General features: G+C 38.3%; 1 protein-coding gene across 4 annotated transcripts in view; it reads left to right on the forward strand.

Moving 5' to 3' along the window:
- The window catches only part of LOC106868723 (protogenin B-like), a 146,887-nt gene that overhangs the window by 64,788 nt on the left and 61,575 nt on the right, over positions 1-20,524 (forward strand). For all 4 annotated transcript variants that reach the window (XM_089340599.1, XM_089340601.1, XM_089340600.1 and 1 more), the window contains exon 3: positions 18,266-18,410. In XM_089340599.1, the coding sequence (XP_089196725.1) occupies positions 18,266-18,410 (145 nt within the window). The remainder of the gene's footprint in view (positions 1-18,265; positions 18,411-20,524) is intronic.

The following is a 20,524-nucleotide window of genomic DNA, read 5'->3' on the forward strand; positions in this document are numbered from 1 at the left end:
GCAGATGGAAACTAAAAGAAGCTCACCGTGTATGTTTGTGTCTTCTTTCCTTGACATTGTGATATAGTTGTAAATAATTGTCACTGTCATACAAGCAGTGTCATTCATTTCCAATATTCTGTGAAAACAAGGTCTGGCTGGGAGGAAATATTGTCTTACTTGGAAACAGGTGAGGGTTGGTGGCAGGAAGGGCATCTTGTCATAGAAAATCTACCTCAATAAATTCTATCTGAGCTATGCAAGCCTAGGGAAGGGTTGGAGATTTTGATATGAAAGACGGGACTCCAACCACAAGTCCACTACATTTTTGGTCAAGAGTGTGTTTGTGTGTGTGAGTGGGTGGTGGCGGTGGGTCACTATTGTGCTAACAGATCCTTTCTTTATTTATTTGTGAGTATTGATCTTGAAAGTACTCTAAAAAGTTATACATACAGCCAGACACCAGTTCCTGTCCCTCTGTATATATGTCAGCCTTGCATTAACTGGCATAAAGTCACCTCCCTCAATATTGCACCCATCTCAGATGAGGGGCTTGTGTCTTGTACCAGTGCCATAGAAAAAGCATCCAATACACTCTATGGAGTGGTTGGCATTAGGAAGGGCATTCAGCCATAGAAACCATGCCAAAGTTGATATTGGAATTTAGTGCAGATCTCTGATTTGCCAGCTGTAGCCGAACTGTCCAACGGATGCCTGATGATGATGATGACGATGACGATGACGGCGGTGGTGGTGAGGAGGAGGAGGAGGATGACAATGACGCGACGACGACGACGCAAGCTTTTGCTCATTTTCCACACAAGATATTTTACTCACAAGATATTAATGAACCTAACACCATGGTAAAATATGCTTGTCCAAAAATCCCCTGCAGTGGGTGTTGAACCTGGAGCCTGTGTGGTTGCAAAACAACCTTTTGGAAGCTTGTTCCATTTGTTGATGGTTGAATACAGGTAGCTTCTAGTGAATATTTGTCATGTGAGCTGGATTACTTTTGATCATAAAGCTCTGCTGTATCAGGACTGACCTAGAATTGAACAACAATAACAACGATTATCTGTTTACTTTGTTAAGCAGCTCGTTAGAGGTAACTTATTACATGGTCAACTAATCTTACCGGAGTGATTTCCATCTGTATTGAGTTAGGATAATATTAAAGAACTATCCTTGATGGAGAGGAAGGGAGCTTTTGCTTACCATTTGCTTGGATAATCTCAGATATTCAAAGTTTGACAACACACTACATATGTGAGACTGTACAGTAAATGTTACATCATAGATATATTACTACATCTTTGTTCCAACAAAGCAAGTCTGTAGAACCAGGAAGGAAAAATCAATATTTGAAAATAGTTCTCATTGAAAGTTCGTTCACCTCCTGAACAGCTGATGTCTTCTGTTTTCTCATTCTTCCTCTTATCCATTCTTTCTCTCTTTCTTCTGTTAATAGTGATTCGCAACCTGTTAGCTAAATACCACTACCTGTATTGTTCATATATCACCACCACCATCGCACTATACTATCACCTATACTACCATTTAATGTATAATTGTTCCCCACCCCCAGCATCTCTTCCTCCTGCCATTTTACTTCAATCTTCCCTCTTCTGTGAGTTCATCTTTCTGGAAGTTAACTTCCCCTGCTTCTCACCCACCCACCTACTTGTCTACCTACACACTATATCTGGTGCTCTGAACTAAAGAACACAGTCTTTTCCAAAAGTACAACTCTACAACATTCCAGAGAATGGTGTGGAGGTAGATATTTACAGGGGTTGGACAAAATAATGGAAACATCTTAAAATTTCAATCAATTTCAAACAAATTAATTTTAATATGGGGTAGGACTGCCTTTGGCAGCTGAATGTTTGAATTCTATGAGGTATGGATTTGTACAAAGTTTGAATTATTTCCAAAGGAATTTTTGTCCATTCTTCAGCTAAAACATTTTCCAGTTCTTGTAGTGATGACGGTGGAGGATATCGACTTCTTACTTGTTTTTCTAAAATGCACCGTAAATGTTCAATAATATTGAGATCTGGGGACTGTGGTAGCCAAATAAGATGTTCAACTTCACAGTTCTGCAACCATAGGATGAATTTGATCAGATAAAATGCTTAAATAATCTTGACTAATTAATTCTGCCATGAAGAGAAACCATTGGGTTGGCGAATTTCCAAAATCATCACAGATCCTCATCCATGTTTAACAGTTGGAAGAAGGCAGTTTGCGTCAAATGCTTCTTTTGGTTGTCTCCATGCGTATACTTGGCCAGTGGTCAGAAATAAAGTAAAGGATGACTCGTCCGTGAAAATAACATTCTTCCACTGCTCTAGGGACCAATTCTGTAGGTTTTTACTCCACTCTTTGCAATGTTTGCTTTTGAAAGTAGTGGTTTTCTGATTGCAGCCTTCCTGTGAAATCCAGCTTTGTGCAGCCCCGGGTGAACAGCTTTTGTGGAACTGGGTTCTCATAGTGGTCATTAAGCTCTGCAGTAATTTTGGGAGCTGTACTTTTGTGATCCTTTCTAACAATTCACGTAAGAGTGACGGTTGCTATCTGAAAGTTTTGGTTTTCTTCCGGGGTTTTGTTTCGATGAGGAGGTTTTTCCCTCTTTCTCAAAGGCTGTCCTTACTTTAGAGACAGTACTTCTTGATACACCAAACATTTTGGCTGTTTTCGTTACGATATCGCCTGCCATACAAGCACCAACAATTTGACCTCTTTGAAAGTCCAATAGATCTGCCATTTTAATGAATTTTAATTACCTTTTTCTGATGGTATCTAAAAAGAAACAGCAATTTTAGCAAAACATATTAAGCAACACTAATAATAATAATAAAAAAACATAAAAAATAAACAAGCTTTTGATAGTTTTATAGATATTTCAAAATTATGATGCTAAGTGTTTCCATTATTTTGTCCAACCCCTGTATGTCATCTGCCTTATTTTGAAAATTGAACCAGCCACTCATCCTTATTTGAGCCCCAAAAGAGCTGAGTACTGGCCCTTAATATTTTTAAACCCTGATCCAGAGGTACCTCAGAGAAAACTTAATATTCCTTTGGTTTAAAGCAGTTTTCAACCCGTGTGTATGACCTGGGATTGCATAAGATTTTGTGGGGTTCATGTAAAGTGAGTCTCCACAGTAGTATTTTAGGGGTCCATGAAAAAAAGTTGCTTCAGATGAACTTGGGGCAGAAACAAAAAGGTTTCTTTCTCTAATGATTAATACAGTTCAATATAGTGTTTTTTTTCTTCTTTTGTTGTTTTAAATACTTATGACTTATTTTATTTGTGAATATTCTTTTTTCCAAAGAATTTAGTTAATTGTTCAAATGTATGTGCATGAAATACTTCATATTTCTATAAAATACAGAATATTTATGCAATTTTTATACACTTCCTAATAATATCTAGTTATAAAAATAGAATGGGATTTTTGAAACATCAAATGGCAGTGGGGTGGGGGGCATCCACCAGAATAGTTGGGGAGCCAAAGAGATCCATTAATAAAAATGATGTTGCTATTATTTCTGGTGAAATATACTACCTTTGTTTCAATTAATTTTAAAATGACAAATAATGACAAATTTAGTAAATTAACTGTTATTGTTAAACTAGTGTTTGGAACATAAATCAACATAAAATTTCAGTGAGAGATTTTCATTTAGATTACTTTAAAACCAGAGCTCAAGTAGGTTGGTATTGAAAGGGTTAAAGGAACCAGTCCTTAAAAGAGCTATGTATCAACCCTTAGAAAAACTTAAATATTGACCCTTACATGAGCTACCCTTAAAACACTATACATTAATTGTTAAAAACACTGACCATTGAAAGGTTGTCAACCTTTCTGAGCCATAGGAATGTAAACACCGGCCCTTAAAACTCACTCAAAGACTACTCTGTTGTTCTGTTCTCACAGGTCATCTCTGATGAAGTCCAGGGGTGTATAGGTTGTCAGCTAAGTGACTAGGTGTGGATCATTGAGCTGTTGTTCTGGTTTTTTTGACATGTGCCTGCCTAACTGAGGACCACACTGCACACATGCAGTAATGAATCATGTTGGGTGCAGCATTGCAGTTTGAATACATTATGCTAATTCCACTATCCTGTCTATTGCCTGTTGTTTTTTGTTGTTTACCCAAGGTCAGTCTTGGTCAAACAAAATCTATGAATGTATTCCACTGTTGATAAGTTTCTAGTATAATATGGTTTTTAGCTTAACACACAATGAAAGTGACAAAACAAGCAGTTAGGTTACCTGTGGAGCCTAGTGAATTGTACCTAGATAAAAGCATATTGGTCTGAAGAATAAACAAAAGGATCTCTATGTTGACCTACTAAAATTGGCAGTCCAATTGCATTCAACTAATGTTTTGTCATTATCATCATCAGCATAACCATTTTAATGTCCACTTATCCATGCTCAGATGGGTAAAACAGCATTATTGAGGTGAATTTTCTATTGCTGGATGTCCTCCTGGTCACCAACTTACACCTAATTCCAAATAAAACAATATTTCTGTATGACCAAGCACATTTTCGCAGAGGATAGGAAATGAAGAACACTGCTTGCATGACAAGTGACTCTAGCTTACAGCACTGTCACATGGTCTCAAGGCAAAGGGACAGTAACATACACATAGCACACACATACACACAATGAGAGGCTTTCAATTTCCATCTTCCCAATGCACTCACAAGGCTTTGGTCATCCTGGGGTTGTAGTAGAAGATGCTTGCTGCAAACGTCACACAGCGAAACTGAACCTGAAACAATATGGTTGAGAAGCAAACTTCTTGCCACACAGCCATGGCCTGCAACTTTTAATATTTTCAGAGAATCTGTGCACGCACACACAGAGATATATTCTGTGCATCATCTGAGAGTATCACATCTCTCACCACTAACCATCCTTATCCAAGGAATGCCTCTAGGCATGAGTCTGAGTAATGAAAGGTAAAGTGGTATCTCACAGTTTGCTGTGGTCCTTACATCATTTGGTGCATACAGCAAGAGAAAACGACTGTTAGCATTACCACACTGGTTATTGTTATCAGAAAAGTTTCATCCCAGTGACTGCAGTTGCTTCCATTCACCCTTATCACCATGTAACCTTCATGGCTTGGGTTTGAATGGATGGACAAGATCTGATTGATCTCTTAAAATTGCCATGCCCCAGTGTCTGTTTTGGTCTGGTTTCTATGGCCAGATGCCCTTCATAATGCCAACTCCTTTACAGCATGTATTATTGGATGCCTTTTTTTCTTCTTCTCATGACATCAACTCTAGTAGAGTCACCATGCAGCCTACTAGACTAAGATTCCCCTTGACTGAGTGGGGCTACAGTAGAGAGGGAAGTGACTTTTTGCCAAGGGATGGTGGTGGTAATGTGTGAGAGAAAAGAGCCAGAACAGAACAGGTTTCTTGTTGTGGAGGAGCTGCATGGCTACTTGCATTATAAAAGGGAGAGTAAGGGTGGCCAGGATGGAACTGGAAAGAGATAAAAATAGTGTGATGAGGTGTCAGGGTAGATGTAAGGTATCCTCAATGTACAAGCTGAGTAGAAGTGATGCTGGACATGTGGGTGAATAGAGTAGAGGTTGCAAGAGTGTATGAGAGATGGTTAGTGATAAGAAATGAGTGTTCAGGGTAAATATAATGAGCAAGTGTTGAAGGATGAGAAGAAGTAAGGCAGAGTAGGTGACAACTGTAGGAATTGGGTAGGGTTGGGAAGTAACAATAATTACATAAGAATTTTAGAAACTCTGTTAAAAACAATTAACTTCATATCTATCAAAGTAGATAAAGTTGTAAATAACTTGAAAGCCTATTCAACTTCTTTCCTTCAGAGTTTTTCTTTCTTTTCTTTAACCCTTCAGCATTCAGATTTGTTTGTCAAATGTAATGCTTATTTATTCACATTGTTTTCAATTAATCACACATTATTTTGTAGCTTCAAGATTTTTGATGATGTGATTGTATATTTTTGGAATTACATTGTAGGGCAGATGCAAGAGGTTGGATATGGTCAGTTTTAACATAAAACATAAAAATATGTGGCTGGATTAAATGCAAACGTGTTAATTAACCCTTTAATATTCAGATTACTCTTTCAGATGTAATGCTTATTTATCTACATTGTTTTAAATTAATCGTGCATATTCTTGTAGCTTTGAGATTTTAATGGTGTGATTATTTTTAGAATGATATAGTCGAGTCAGTGTAAGAGGCTGGATCTGGTTGGTTTGAACATAACCGGCAGAATATTTCAGCTGGATATAGCCTGTTTGAATGTTAGAAGGTTAAAGCTTTAGCTACTTAAAGCTTTAACCCTGCTTTAGCCCATTAAAAGTGGTTTATTTAATGGTTTTGAGTTAGGGCTTGGCATAGTGGTTTAGAGTATTGAACTGAAGTTCATATGGTCATAGTTTGAATATTGGACTGGGCACTATGCTGTATACTTGGGCAAGGCACATTTTATGTTCAAGTTGATGCAGCTAAAAACAAGTGCCAGTATGGCATTTTCTTCCTCCAATTGTCATATCTTCAATGTTCCGCTGGATCGGCAGTAGGATAACAGAGATGGTGTTTATTTGGTTATATTTTAAATAATTAGCAAAGTGTGGTACCAGTTACCAGGTCTTACTTTTTAGTGATGGCTAAAGTATATATCCGATGGAATCTTCTGTCAAAGATCAAATGTATGTGAAATTGATGTTGCCTGACCAGGTGCACGGTATACCACACGTCAGGTGTCAAAGTGGTCACAGAGCATCATGGAATGAAGTTTTGGTCAAGAGCACAAAGCACCATCTGGTCCAGGAATTGAAACCACAATCTAGCAATTGTGAGTACAACACCATAACAGTTTGGCCACATACTCATATATATATATATATATATATGGTGTGGCAAGAAGCTTGCTTCCCAACCACATGGTTCTGGATTCAGTCCCACTGTGGCACCTTAAGCAAGAGGTGTTTTCTACAATAGCCTCAGGCCAGTCAAAGCCTTGTGAGTGGATTTACTAAATGGAAACTTAAAGAAGTCCCTTGTGTGTGTGTGTGTGTGTGTGTGTGTGTGTGTGTGTGTGTGTGTGTGTAATACACACACATACAAGAGAGCCAGGTGATGGGTGAATGTAAATACATACATACACACACGGTGAAGATATATGTAAATACATAATGTAAATAATACATACACACACAGTGTGTAATATATGATGATTACACATACACATCATATTTTGTTTACTTTCGTATACCTAGCAGGTAACACGAGCCATTCTAATTTATTTCCAATCATCTTCATCCAAACAACAAGTGTCTGGTATAGTAATCAGCAGCACACCTTCGCTACTGCCACCACCAACACCACCACGCATCTATTAGATCTCTATACAACAACACAAGTCGTCTTCATCACTCACCATTCTACCACATGACCATCACTGCCACCCACACCACCACCCCCACCACATTGTTGTGTCCTACTCATAATAATAATACTAGGGAAAATCAATATTTTAAAATAGTTCTCACAGAGAGTTCATTCACCTTGCGAACAGCTGATGGCTTTCCTCCTATTCCTCTTCCATCTCTTTCTGCTACTCTCCATCTTATATATATATCTATATTGCTCTCTCTCTCTCTCTCTCTCTTATCTATTGTCTTTTATCTCTCTCTCTCTTTCACTCTCTTCTCCCTCCCTCCCACACACACACACCTCTATATCATTATATTGTCTTCTCTGTTTACCTTTGCTCTATCTATCTATCTATCTATCTATCTATCTCTATTGTTGTAACAATAACTGATTGGCTCTTTTATTCTTCCTTAGGTGTGTAAAAATGTGTGTTTGTGCTGGTATTGCTTTGTGTGTGTTCTTATGTATGCTGGTGTTACCCTGTGTGTATATGTGTGTCGTAGGAATGTGACATGTGAAGCTGATGTAAACCAGGAGACAATGGAAAAATGATGGTGGCAAAAACAGAGAGAGAAAGAGAGAAGAAATTAGGTTAATATAAAACAAAGAACATAACACAACCACCACCACCAGCCTTTTGCTACGATTACTACCAGTTGTTGATGACATTCCAAAGATGACCATCTCATCTTTTAAGGGTTATCATATCTTGGACTACCTTATCTAATGTGTCCTTTGCCAGCTGTTATTGTTTATTTAGACTCTGGTCATCAGCCCCTGAGATCCAACAGGCTTACATAACCAAGGGTGTTCCAGTCATGACCACCTCCTTACATTCAGGCAAAGTGTGTGTAGGGTGTATTAAAGACAGCTTTCAAGGTTATTCTGTTGCAGGACCCTTATATGGGTTTAGGGGGGGGGCCCTTCCTGTATTTTCTGGACAACCCCACCATCCAAGTTTTAATCAGACATTAAATGAAATATAAAAATAATTTAAGGAATTTGTCCACTTGTTGCTGGCATGGCTGTGTGGTTAAGAAGTTCACCTTGCAACTACCTGGTTTTAGGTTCAATCCCACTGTTCTGCACTTTAGGCAAGTGTCTTTTTATTATTGCCCTGAACTGCTTAATACCTTGGGAGTGAATTAGGTAGATAGAAACTGTGTTGAAGTCCATTGTATGTGTGTGTATATTAAAGTTAATGTTTAGTTTTATGTTCAGTTATAATCCTTTTGGAGAAGGGGACTAATCAATCAAATTGACCCCAGTGTTTCACTGGTGCTTAATTTATCGGCCCCCGAAAGGATAAAAGGCAAAGTCAATCTCTGCAGAATTTTTTTCCTTATACTTTTAGTTATATTTCTAGTTCAGGTGTGCTGCTGAATTTTGAAAAGAATGTAAGTGTACCTCAAATGAGAAAAGGTTGCGGAGCACTGCTCTATACGTTTGTAGATTACAAATTTATTATGCTTGGACGAAAATATTTGTGACAGTAACTCCGAAGTTTTAGCCAGTTGAATCATTACTGGATTACTATGTATGTGTGTATGCGCATCTTTGTGCTTGTTCCCTCTCCCCTACTGCTTGACAACCAGTGTTGCTTTGTTTACATCTCTGTAACTTACTAGTTTGACAGAAGAGACTAATAAAATAAGTACCAAACCTAAAAAAATAACTACTGGGGTCAGCCTGTTCAGTTAAACCCTTCAGGACAATGACCCAGCTTGGCCAGAGTCCAGTGACTGAAGCTATTAAGCAATAAAAAAGATAAATATTAGACTGAGCACATGATACTGATTGGTTCCAATAGGTGGTTATTCACCCTGATTCATTGAGCAGGTGGTTAGGGTGAATGGCATTACATGGCAGTTGTCCAACTGTAGAAGACCAGATCAAAACCAGCTGCCAAGTGTTAGTGGTTGATCCTATCAAAATCTTTTGATTGATCTAAGTTGATCAAAACCACCCCTTACCATGCTCCTTAACCACCGTCATTATGATATTTCACATCAAGTGGAGGTTGTGGAATAGATATGTTCAGGATGGTACCAAACTCTTTGCTAACACCCTGCTTTGGGGTGAGTTATAGGACAAACATTATGAATGTGATGATAAAGATATTGACAAAATAATGTTGAACTTTGAAGGAGGGAGAGGCAAACGAAAACAAAAAAATTGAAGAACACCAAGAGGAAGGCCTCCCTGTGGGCTGTGTATCCCTATACCTTGTCAGAAAAAATACCTTCACACAAGAAATCAGCCAGCTGTTGGAGTTGTTGTTTCAGATAATTTATTATTGGAAGAAAAGAGTTCCAAGTTCAATTCTTCTGTGCAGTACTTAAAGCAAGTGTCTTTTGTGGACCAATCTTAGCTGGCCTTGTGAGGACAGTTGAGTAGACAAAATCTGTGTGGCAGTCCACTTGAAAGACTATATAATTCCATGTTATTTTGTAACAGGCTTTTCCCATGTGGTCTAGTGGCTTTCATCAGGCAGTCTGGGTTCAATTTCCAGCATGGGAATGCATAATTTTTTGAAGTGCAAGGGTGCTCTGAGGCTAACAAGTTTGGATCTTTGATTCAGACTCACTGTGGAGTACCTTGGACAAGTGTCTTCTATTGTAGCCAAGGGTTGACTAAAGCTTTGTGAGTGGATTTGGTTGAAAGAAACCTGTCACGCATGTGCTTGTGTATGTGTGCGTTTGCGTGTGTGCACCCTTGCCTAGACATCACGTGATGTTTGTAAATGAGTACAATCATCATACAAGTGATGTTGTTCATTTCCAGTTTTCCGTGACCATGGAAAAAATATCTTGCTTGGAAACCAGTTAGGGTTGTCGACAGGTAGGGCATCCAGCCATAGAAAATCTTCTCCAAGTTCCTTCTACCATGCTGGAGCATCACCTTGAATTTTTAGTTGAATGAATCTGACCCCCAGTGTTCTTTTTTTTTTTATTTATTATTATTATTATTAATGTGGTGAGCTGGTAGAATTGTTAGCATGCTGGGCAAAATACTTAGTAACATTTCGTCCAACTTTACGTTCTGATTTCGATTTCCTCTGAAGTTGCCTTTGCCTTTCCTCCTCTCAGTTACGCACTGGGGTCGATGTAATCGACTTGCTCTCTAGCCCCAAATTTCAGACTTTGTGCCTACAATAGAAAGAATTATTATTATTTCTCGTTAAGCCTAATACTTATTCTATCAGTCTGTTTTGCCAAACCGCTAAATTACAAAGACGTAAACACATCGACACTGGATGTCAAGTGGTGGTGGGGGACAAACACACACACACACACACACATGATGGGCTTCTTTCAGTTTCCATCTTCCAGATCCATTCACAAAACTTTGGATCAGCCTGAAGCTATAGTGGAAGACGCGTAAGGTGCCATACAATAGGACTGAACACGGAACCATGTGGTTGGGAAGCAAGCTTCTTAGTACAGCAATGCCTGTTCATGTTTCACTTTTACATACTGGCATACACCACATGTAGTCGATAAATTAAGTACCAGTTTCGTACTGAGGTCGATCTAATTGACTGGTCCCCTCCCCCCAAAATTTCGGGCCTTGTACCTAGAGTAGAAAAGCATACATACTACTCTGTACAGTATCGGGACACACTACATATCCTGTTTATTAGTTATATAGTCTCTCTGTTCTACACCCTCACATATCTTTATTATATACATCACGTAAGTCCTCTGTCATACACCCACCACCTGCATCTAGTCCTCATTTGCTTTCACTGTTGAAGTTTCACTACCACACTTCACACATCTAAGATGCATGAAATATAAATAGCAGACCTCTAGCACCAACACCACACATTTTACACGCACAGTGTCCTCCTACTGTCAATATCATTCCAAATTTATGTACAAATAAACTGGTGGTAAACATGAATTATCAAAATAATATGAGCCGTGTAAGCTACGATGTAACTAGTAAAACACACACACTCGGGTCACTTCCTGTAAACATACTCCGTGTAGTCACTATCAGCTTTTACTATTTTACATCCAACCAGTGTTTCACACATTGGTTTCAGTTTTTTTTTTTTAATAGGTTTTCGTTTTTTTTTTTCAAATCATCATCTGCTTATATCATGGCTGCTCTATCTATCTCTCATATGTGTCACTTTTAAAGTGAACAGGTAGTTTTCTAAACTCAAACAACCAGCCATTATCAACTCTACCTCTTCCTTTTCTCTTTTTTCATTTTGTTTGCTTGATGCTCTCTTTCTTTCTTTCTTTCTTTCTTTTCTCCTTCCCCTCCTCCTATCAACAGCAGCTGTTGTTAACAATGCAATCACACCCCTCCTTCCTTCCTCCCTGTACTATACTTTCTTTCATTCTTACACACAAACTAAAGCCAACCCCCCTCCCTCTGTTAATCCTCTCTCACGACTCACTTTCCCTCTCCTCTTCACACACTTCTTGTCTATTCCCCCCCTCTCCCACCTTTCTAATTTTACATTCATAAAAAGAGAGAAAAAAAAAGAATCATACTTTTTGCACTTCCTACTGTAAAACATACACATGCACAATATATATATCTATATACATATGCATGTGCATACAAATGCACACACACAAAACATAAATAAAACTGCACTCTTATATAACTTACACCATGCTTGTTGCTCCTGACCATGTTTTATAGATCAATGTACTAAATCTTCTTTCCCTACTCTCTCTCTCTCTCTTTCTCTCTCTCTCTCTCTCTCTCTCTCTCTCTCCCTCTCTCTGCGTTGTAGGTTTGGCTTGCCTCAGAAGTTTACTCTGCAACCATATGGTCTCAGGTTCGAAATCATTGCACAGCGCTTTGCTGGGAGTGTTTCTTTTTTCTTATCTCATGTTGACCAGCCTTGTGAATGAATTATTTTGTAGATGGAGAGTGTGTAGATTATCATATATATATATATATGTGTGTGTGTGTGTGTATATCGCTGACCACAACATTCAATTTTTTTTCTCCGTGTTTTTCTCCTTGTTTTCTCCGTATTCTTTCTGTTGAAGAGCGTAGCTCGAAACGTTAAAGACTTTCCGTATTCCCGAGCGTCATACTAATACATCCTTTTGTTGTTTACACCACCTGTCCTCGTCTGTTGTTTTTTTTTTCGTACATTCTCCCATATATATATATGTGTGTGTGTGTGTGTGTGTAGATATGTGTGTGTGTGTGTGTGTGTGTGTGTATGTATGTATATGTATATATGTGTATGTATTTACGTATATGTATGTATATATATGTGTGTGTGTGTATGTATGGGGGTCTTAAAAGACATGTTAGGATCCACAATGCGCAGAACTTACCTGCAGGTATTTGTAGTACAGATCAGCTGTGCAATCTGTGTGGATGTTTTTTTTCAAAATATTGTCTGGTTTAAAAAGCCACATCAGACGCCATGAAAGGGCTAAGGTGTCGGTGCAGGAGGTGGTCAAACTCTGTGTAAGGAGTAGACAACCACCGTATATATATATATATATCTGGCATGCCGTCAGTTACAACGATGAATGTTCCAGGTTGATCGAACCAATGAACCGGCCTGCTCGTGAAATTAACATGCAAGTGGCTGAGCACTCCTTAGATGCATGCCCTTCATGTAGTTCTCGGAGAGATTCAGCATGATACAGAATGTGACAAGGCTGTTCCTTTGAATTACGGGTACAACTTTTGTTAGCTGAGGAGACTGGAAACAATGTGAAATAAAGTATCTTAAGGACACAACGCCTCTAAGGATTGTAAGCCGAATTCCCTGCCCACTAGATCCACCTTTCGATGCTTGCATAGTTCAAATGAGACTGATTTCTGTGGCTGGATGCCCTTCTTGTGACTAGACATGTTTTCATTGGAAACAATCAACCTTGCTTATTGAACAATGGTGCTCATTTACAACCATCTTGTGATGCCTAGACGTGGGTACATACATGCACATAGATATACAACTAGCTTCTTTCAGTTTTTGTCTACCAAATTCACTCACAAAGCTTTGGTTGGCCCAAGGCTATTATAAGAAGATACCTGTTCAATGTGCCTTGCAGTGGGACTGAACTCAAAACGATATGGTTAGGAAGCAAGTTTCTCAACCACATTCATACCTGTGTCTGGCCATACCTGTCTGACAAATTATTGGGGATCAACTTAATCATTTGTAAAGTCTTCAAAGTTGGTGCTCCACCATGGCAGTTGTCCATAACTGAAATCAGTAAAAGTGAGAGAGAGAGAGAGAGAGAGAGAGAGAGAAGTGTGCGTGTGTGAGAAAGCTATCACATCTGAAGTTGCCTTGTTTATGTTTAAGTGCTGCTTTTTTATTGATCTGCTACAGATTCTGCACCATTTTTTGTGCACACAGCATCAGGTTCTTATCTATTTCTTTTCCTCATATCAGGATCGGAAAGTCTCTTCCCATACAACGTTGGGATTTTGTAATCAGCTGTCAGTCAATAGTTATGTTTTGGGCCCCTCAACTTCTCCTGATGCAAGTTGTAGGAGTTTCATGACATAAAACATGTCTCGCACATTTTTAGAATTTGCGGAGCCCAAACCTTCTCCATGTTTCACTACAATTGATTTCTTCCAGAAAAAGATTGAGAGAGAGAGAGAGAGAGAGAGAGAGAAGTGGAGGGGGGGGGGGAGAAAAGAACTGACTTAGTATAATGATTGGTACTTTGTTTATTAACCTCTAAGCAGAATAAAAAGATGAAAGGCAAAGTTGACCTCAGCGGTATTTGAACTCTGCATAGAGAGCTGGAACAAATACAGCAAGACAAACTTATCCAATACTCTTATCAACTCAGCCATGTAACCTTCAATTAACGACCCATTGTCAAAGGTCTCTGGTTTCTCATTAGTGAGAATCAGATAATGAGAATTTTAACATTCTGATAGGGAACCAGTCTGAAATTGTTATTTTCTCAAGAATTCTAATGAATGGTAATTAGGGGGCTTAAGATAGAGCTCTGACTGTACAAGCTCAGACTAAACATTCATGGATACTTTGTTATCTTACTGGTGCTCTAACACTAACTACAAACCATGGTGCTTTAAACTTGGCTCTTTCCCATATTAACACATGCAAAATAGAAGGGATTGTTCTGACAAAGACTCTGTGTGTGAGTGGTGGGGTGAAAACATACTTTGGCCTCCCAACACCTAGCATAAAGCTACCTCCCCACTCTCTTAACTACACACACAGATATATATATACGGTGGGTTTCTTTCAGTTTCCATTGACCAAATCCACTCACAAGGCTTTGGTCGGCCTGAAGCTATAGTAGAAGACACTTGTCCAAAGTACCACACAGTGGGACTGAACCTGGAACCATGTGGTTGGGAAACAAGCTTCTTATTATACAGCCACTCCTGCGCCTATTAAACTGATGTTTGGAATGAAGTAACGTGAAATTTTGATGAAAGTTTTTAGCTAGATCTCTTCAGAATTGGAAATTTGATCCATAAAACTGGAGATAGGTTTTCAAGAACTATTAAATAGCTGGGAACTAAAGATGGAACCCTGTAGCAGCGTTTAAGATAAAGTGATGATACTGAGGACCTTCTTTGGGTGTGGTGCCCTCTCAATTACCTATCAGACACGACTTAGCTTTAAACACTTTCTCTATTACATTTTTTTTTTTTGTATCTTGAAAGAGTTTTTGTTTTGAATTATGCAAATAAAGAATTTAGTAAAATAACTTTGTCAAGATGATGTTTGTTATACGAATTAACATGAAAGAAAATTTTGATGGAAAGTTTTAATAAATGGGAAATTTGTCTCATAAAACCAAGGGCCAGTTTCAGATATTTTGGGTGTCAAGAAGGTTAATGTAGTTGTACATGGCAAAATTAGTAGATTGTTTATAGATCCCTGGCCATCACCTCAAAGTTCCCCCTCCCTTCATCCCCCTCTCTCTTTCCTGTCTTTCTCCCCCACGCGCACATGTGCACACACACACACACACACACACACACACACACACACACACACACACACACACACCTGTTGTCTAGCAATAAGCACTGAAAAAAAGCTTTGGGTACTGCTCCTCCAGAATGATTTAATTTTAAAATAAATAAATAAAAGCTCATTTCTACTCCATCTCTTTACGAACACTGAACAACCCTCATGGCTGTTTCACTTTATCAACAACCTCGAAGCTCCTATGATTACTCTAGTTCTCTTCTATTACTTTTTTCTATCTCTCCTTATCCACAATTTCTATGTAACTCCCCACCACCACCACCACTTTCGCATACAAAGAACTCACCTGAACAATGTAGACCTCAACCTATGCCAGCATCAAGAGTGGACGTAAAATAAAAACAGCGATATGTGTGTTGTATTATAAAACACACACACTCATACAGTTATACATATCGCCACTAACACATTCACTTATGTATGTGTGTATGTGCACATGCATATATATATATAGATAGCTACAGATGGATGGATAGATAGATAGCTACAGGTGGATGAATAGATATCTTTCCTAGCAACATTTTATCTTACAAACACACACACAATTATACATCACTTTGTGTATGTGTTGGTGTTATAAACTAGGATAGCTGCAACCTATTTACAACAGTTTGGTTTCTGTTCTTAATCAGTAACATACTCATTAATTGAACTAATTACATGTTTGTTGTGTTACCTGAGGGAATCTGTAAGATAGGATAGGTAGGAATGTAAGTAGGTAGGTAGGTAGGTAGCTAGCTAGCTAGATAGATAGATAGATAGTGAGATGGTGAGATAGATTGATTCACATACATAAATGGCTAGATAGATAGATAGAGGGTTGTGGGTTGAGAAGCCACTGATTTGGTATTGACAGTCACTCTTTCTCTCTCTCTCTCTCTCTCTCTCAATACATACAGTAGGAGGAGGGTTGAGTTTGGTTGGAACTAAGAGAGTCTTTCTCTCTCTCTCTCTTATTTCTTTCTGTGTAATCTTAATCCAGCACTCAATTGGATTTACTTTCGCAATGTGCTACATGAGTGTCTTTGTGTGTGTGTTTGTGGTGTTTGTATTTGTATGTGCATGTGTGTATGTGTTGAGTATAATCTTGACTATGGTTGTGTCTGAGTTCATATATATTTATGAATGCAAATATGGGGTTTTTTTTTTGCATGTGTGTGTTCATCATTCATTGTAGTGTTATATGCACTATGATTGTATATCTGAATATATGTATGTGTGTATGTATGTATTTATTTATGTATGTATTAATATGCACTGAGATACAATCGCAGTAGCGATTATATACAGCACACTTATGCATGCATATAGATACACAAATATCACACACACACACACACACACACACACTCACAAAATATTTACATTCACACATATATAATCATTTAACATTGATGATAATGGTGATGATGAAATATAATTTTTGTCATGATCTTTACTATGATTGTGTGTGTATAAATATGCAAAGATATATTTATTGATGCAAGTATAATTTTTTTTATGTGTGCTATCAATCCTGTATATGTATTCATGCATTATTATATTTCTGCTTTCCATGCTAGTCTGGGTTGGACAGATTATCACCAACCTAAGCCAGGTCTTACTTGGTTTTATCATCCTTCAAGTCAGGGTGGAGGATCACGTCTTGCTTGTACAATTCATGTTTGGTTTTGTCTTCATTGTGGAATACCTTTATTATATAGTATATATGTATATTTGTTAAGGCAGACTTTTTTCAGTTGGATGCATTTTCTTTTGCTAACCTTCACCTGTTTACAAGTAAGATATTTCTCTATGGCCTGACAAGTTTTCATGGAAGACTGGAACAAACAACATCACTTGTGTAATGGTGGCTCTCATAACCATCACGTAATATTGATACAATGGTGTACAACCCTCCACCCACACACGCACACACACACACCATCATCATTTAGCATTTAAACCAACCATATCAGCCCAAATTTTCTACCTGTTTTATGTTCAAACTGATCAATCGAACATCTCATTCCTACCCTACAATCACATCATCGAAATTTCAAAGCTACAATATAATGCATGTGAATAAATTAGTGCTATATTTGACAAAGAAATCTAAATGTTTAACGATTTACATCTGTTTTCCTTGCTGGCATGGATTGGACAGTTTGGGAGCTGGCCAGCCAAAGAGCTTCCTAGGCTCCATTTGTCAGTTTTGCATGGTCTCTATGGTTGGACGCCCTTTCTAACTCTGACAACACACACAATGAGCTTCTTTCAGTTTCTGCCTACTATATACATTCACAAGGTTTTGGTTGGCTCAGGGCTATAATAAAAGGAACTTATCCAAAGGTGCCATAGAGTGGGACTGAACCGAAGACCACATGGTTGGGAAGTAACTTTCTCAACCACACAGCAACACCTTGACCTCAAAAATACAGATTGAATTTTAATGCAGAAGAGAGGGGCTTTGTCCATTCCCTTTACAGCATTTGTAGTTAGGAGATAATGGGAATAATTGATGTGACTCGTTATTGTTATCTAAAGATGGCCAGCTGGCAGAATCATTAGTGGAATGGATAAAATGCTTAATGGCTATTTATGGAGTTACATTCTGTGGAGGTCAACTTTGCTTTCCGTTCTTTTTTTTTCTTTTTGTGGTTGATAAAACAAGTACCAGTTGAGCACTTGGGGTTGATGTAATCAACTTAACTTCTCCCCTAAAGTTGCTGACTTTGCACCAAAATTTGAAACCTATTTATTATTATTATTATTATTATTATTATTATTATTATTATTATTATTATTATTATTATGTATTGACTGTAAACAATATTTTATTTGTGTGTTTGTTCTCTCTGTTTTAGGTATTCAAACATCATATATCCAAGAACCTGAATCTCAAGTAGCATATGTAGGTGGCGTTGCTAGTTTCCAGTGCAACATTAAGGCAGTGCCACATGCTGTTTATGTCTGGGAAAAGGATAAAGCACAACTTCCAAATGACCTCAGGTAGGTTGCCTGTACTTTAATGTCTTCGCTGCTTTGTTGGCCAGTTTAGAAGGCTGGTGTTTGTCTGTCCGTCCGTCTGCCTGCCTCTCTTTCTTCTCCTCAGCTTTTGGATTTTCTCTTCTCTCCTTCCAAAACATTACATGGAGTGAAGTGTGTCTACGGAGTATAAGGCCATAGGGTAGTTAGTTAGCCCTTTGATGTTTGAATGTGGCATATTAGTGGAGTGGGTTTGGAGAGGAATGGAGTCAGGTATATGTTGGAATGTATTATTGTTAACTCAGATGAAAAGTGCAACACAGGTAAGTTGAGTGGCCAGTTATTACAGGTAGATCTATTAAGTGATGTAGGGGATGTGGTGATACACAGTAGTTAAAGAAACATGTGGTTGTTGTGCATGGACGTTGGAATGTCATTGGTGGAGGGTACCTGTGGAAGAGAAAGGCCTAAAGATCAAACAAATGATGTGCTTGGATTCAGATTTTGGGCCTCATCGAAGACCTAAGTTGATTGTATGCAACTGGAAACCCATCCAACACGTCATAGGCCTCCCATAAGCTTTAATGCACTAAAAACTTTTTTGATGCATTTTTATGCCATTAAATACTGTATAATTGTGTATGTGCACACACACACACACACCATTTCATACAATATCCATCTATGAATTCCCTTTGCAAGGCATTGGTTAGCCCAGGGCAATAGTAAAAGACACCTGCTCACTGTTATGCAGTTGGAATGAACCTGAGTTGTTAAGCAAACTTCTTAACCCCAATTGCCATGCCTGTGTCTATAAAATCACACACATTCACAAATTAACTTTTGTTACTTTTACATACAAATGATACATTCTGTTTTTGACTCTCAAAGTCATACAGAGGTGTGTACATGACACATTACAAAGAAAGAAAGAAAAGACATCTTCAAAGGAGTTTTGCTGATTGACATGGTTACGGAAGAACACACAAGTCCAAAAATATATATATATTGGATGGGTGGATGTGTGGGGAGATACCCCTTCCAAATAATAACATTAAATAAAAAAAAAGTAAAAAAAAACAACAACAAAATATTCAGTTTGTTTGTTGCAGAAGAAAAGGTAAGTTTTAATCACTGGTGTATGGCTGTTGGTAGTTTGGTGGTCCGATGAGTAGGTTTTTGTGCGTGTGTATGTGTGCGCTAGTGTAAGCTTCAATGATCAGAGCAGAACAAAGAAACGGCAGCAAAGAAACCGAAATGTTTTGCAAGGCTTTGAAGGAGAAAACGATGTTTGTAGCAGGTGTCACATGAAAGCGTCGTTAGTTAATAAAGCTATGTCTGCCTGTTGTGTGCAGCTGTGGTTTAATTAGGAAGCCTGGTTCCTTTTCAAGTTTAAAACCCTTGCTTGCCTCTCGCATAATCTGGTTTTAGCATTCAATGAGGATTTAAGACAATAAGTTAGCTTGAGCTAGCTAGCTAATTAGCTATTGTTAACTTCAGCTAGTTTCCTATCAATCTAGTTATTGTGGAGTTCAGCTAGCTATGTATTATATACTACCTGGCCATTGTCAGTGGGATAGTTCAAAGACTGAGGAAGATACACACACACGCACACACACACACACACGCACACACACACACACGCACACACACACACACGCACACACACACACACACACACATACTGAGATAGATAGAAGTGGTGGTAGTGTCACTTTTTCTTTTTCTTTTTCTTCTCCAGACCATGTGATAATACTGTCTTTTATGTATTTTTCATTTCTTTACTCTCAGACTAAAAAAGAAAAAGATCTGAAACATTAGTGTCTGCTTGCCATTCCTCACAGGAAATGGTCTTATCGCAAGGTACTGGCTAATTCTTGCCAACATAGACCATCACAAGTATCCATGGATTCCAGATTGCATCCTCATTATTATTATAAAGTTTAGTTAGCTAACGATTTAACATGGCTGTGTGGTTAAGAGGCTTTCTTCGTAACTACGTGGTTTCGGGTTCAATTCCAATGCCTTGTGAGTGAATTTGGTAGATAGAAACTGTGTAGAAGCCCATCATGTGTATATATGTGTGTGTTTGTGTGCATGCATTTGTGTGTTTGTCCACCACCACTATACTCATCACC

This window comes from Octopus bimaculoides, chromosome 23, assembly GCF_046866305.1.
Source record: "Octopus bimaculoides isolate indiv1 chromosome 23, ASM4686630v1, whole genome shotgun sequence".
Taxonomy (NCBI): Eukaryota; Metazoa; Mollusca; class Cephalopoda; order Octopoda; family Octopodidae; genus Octopus; species Octopus bimaculoides.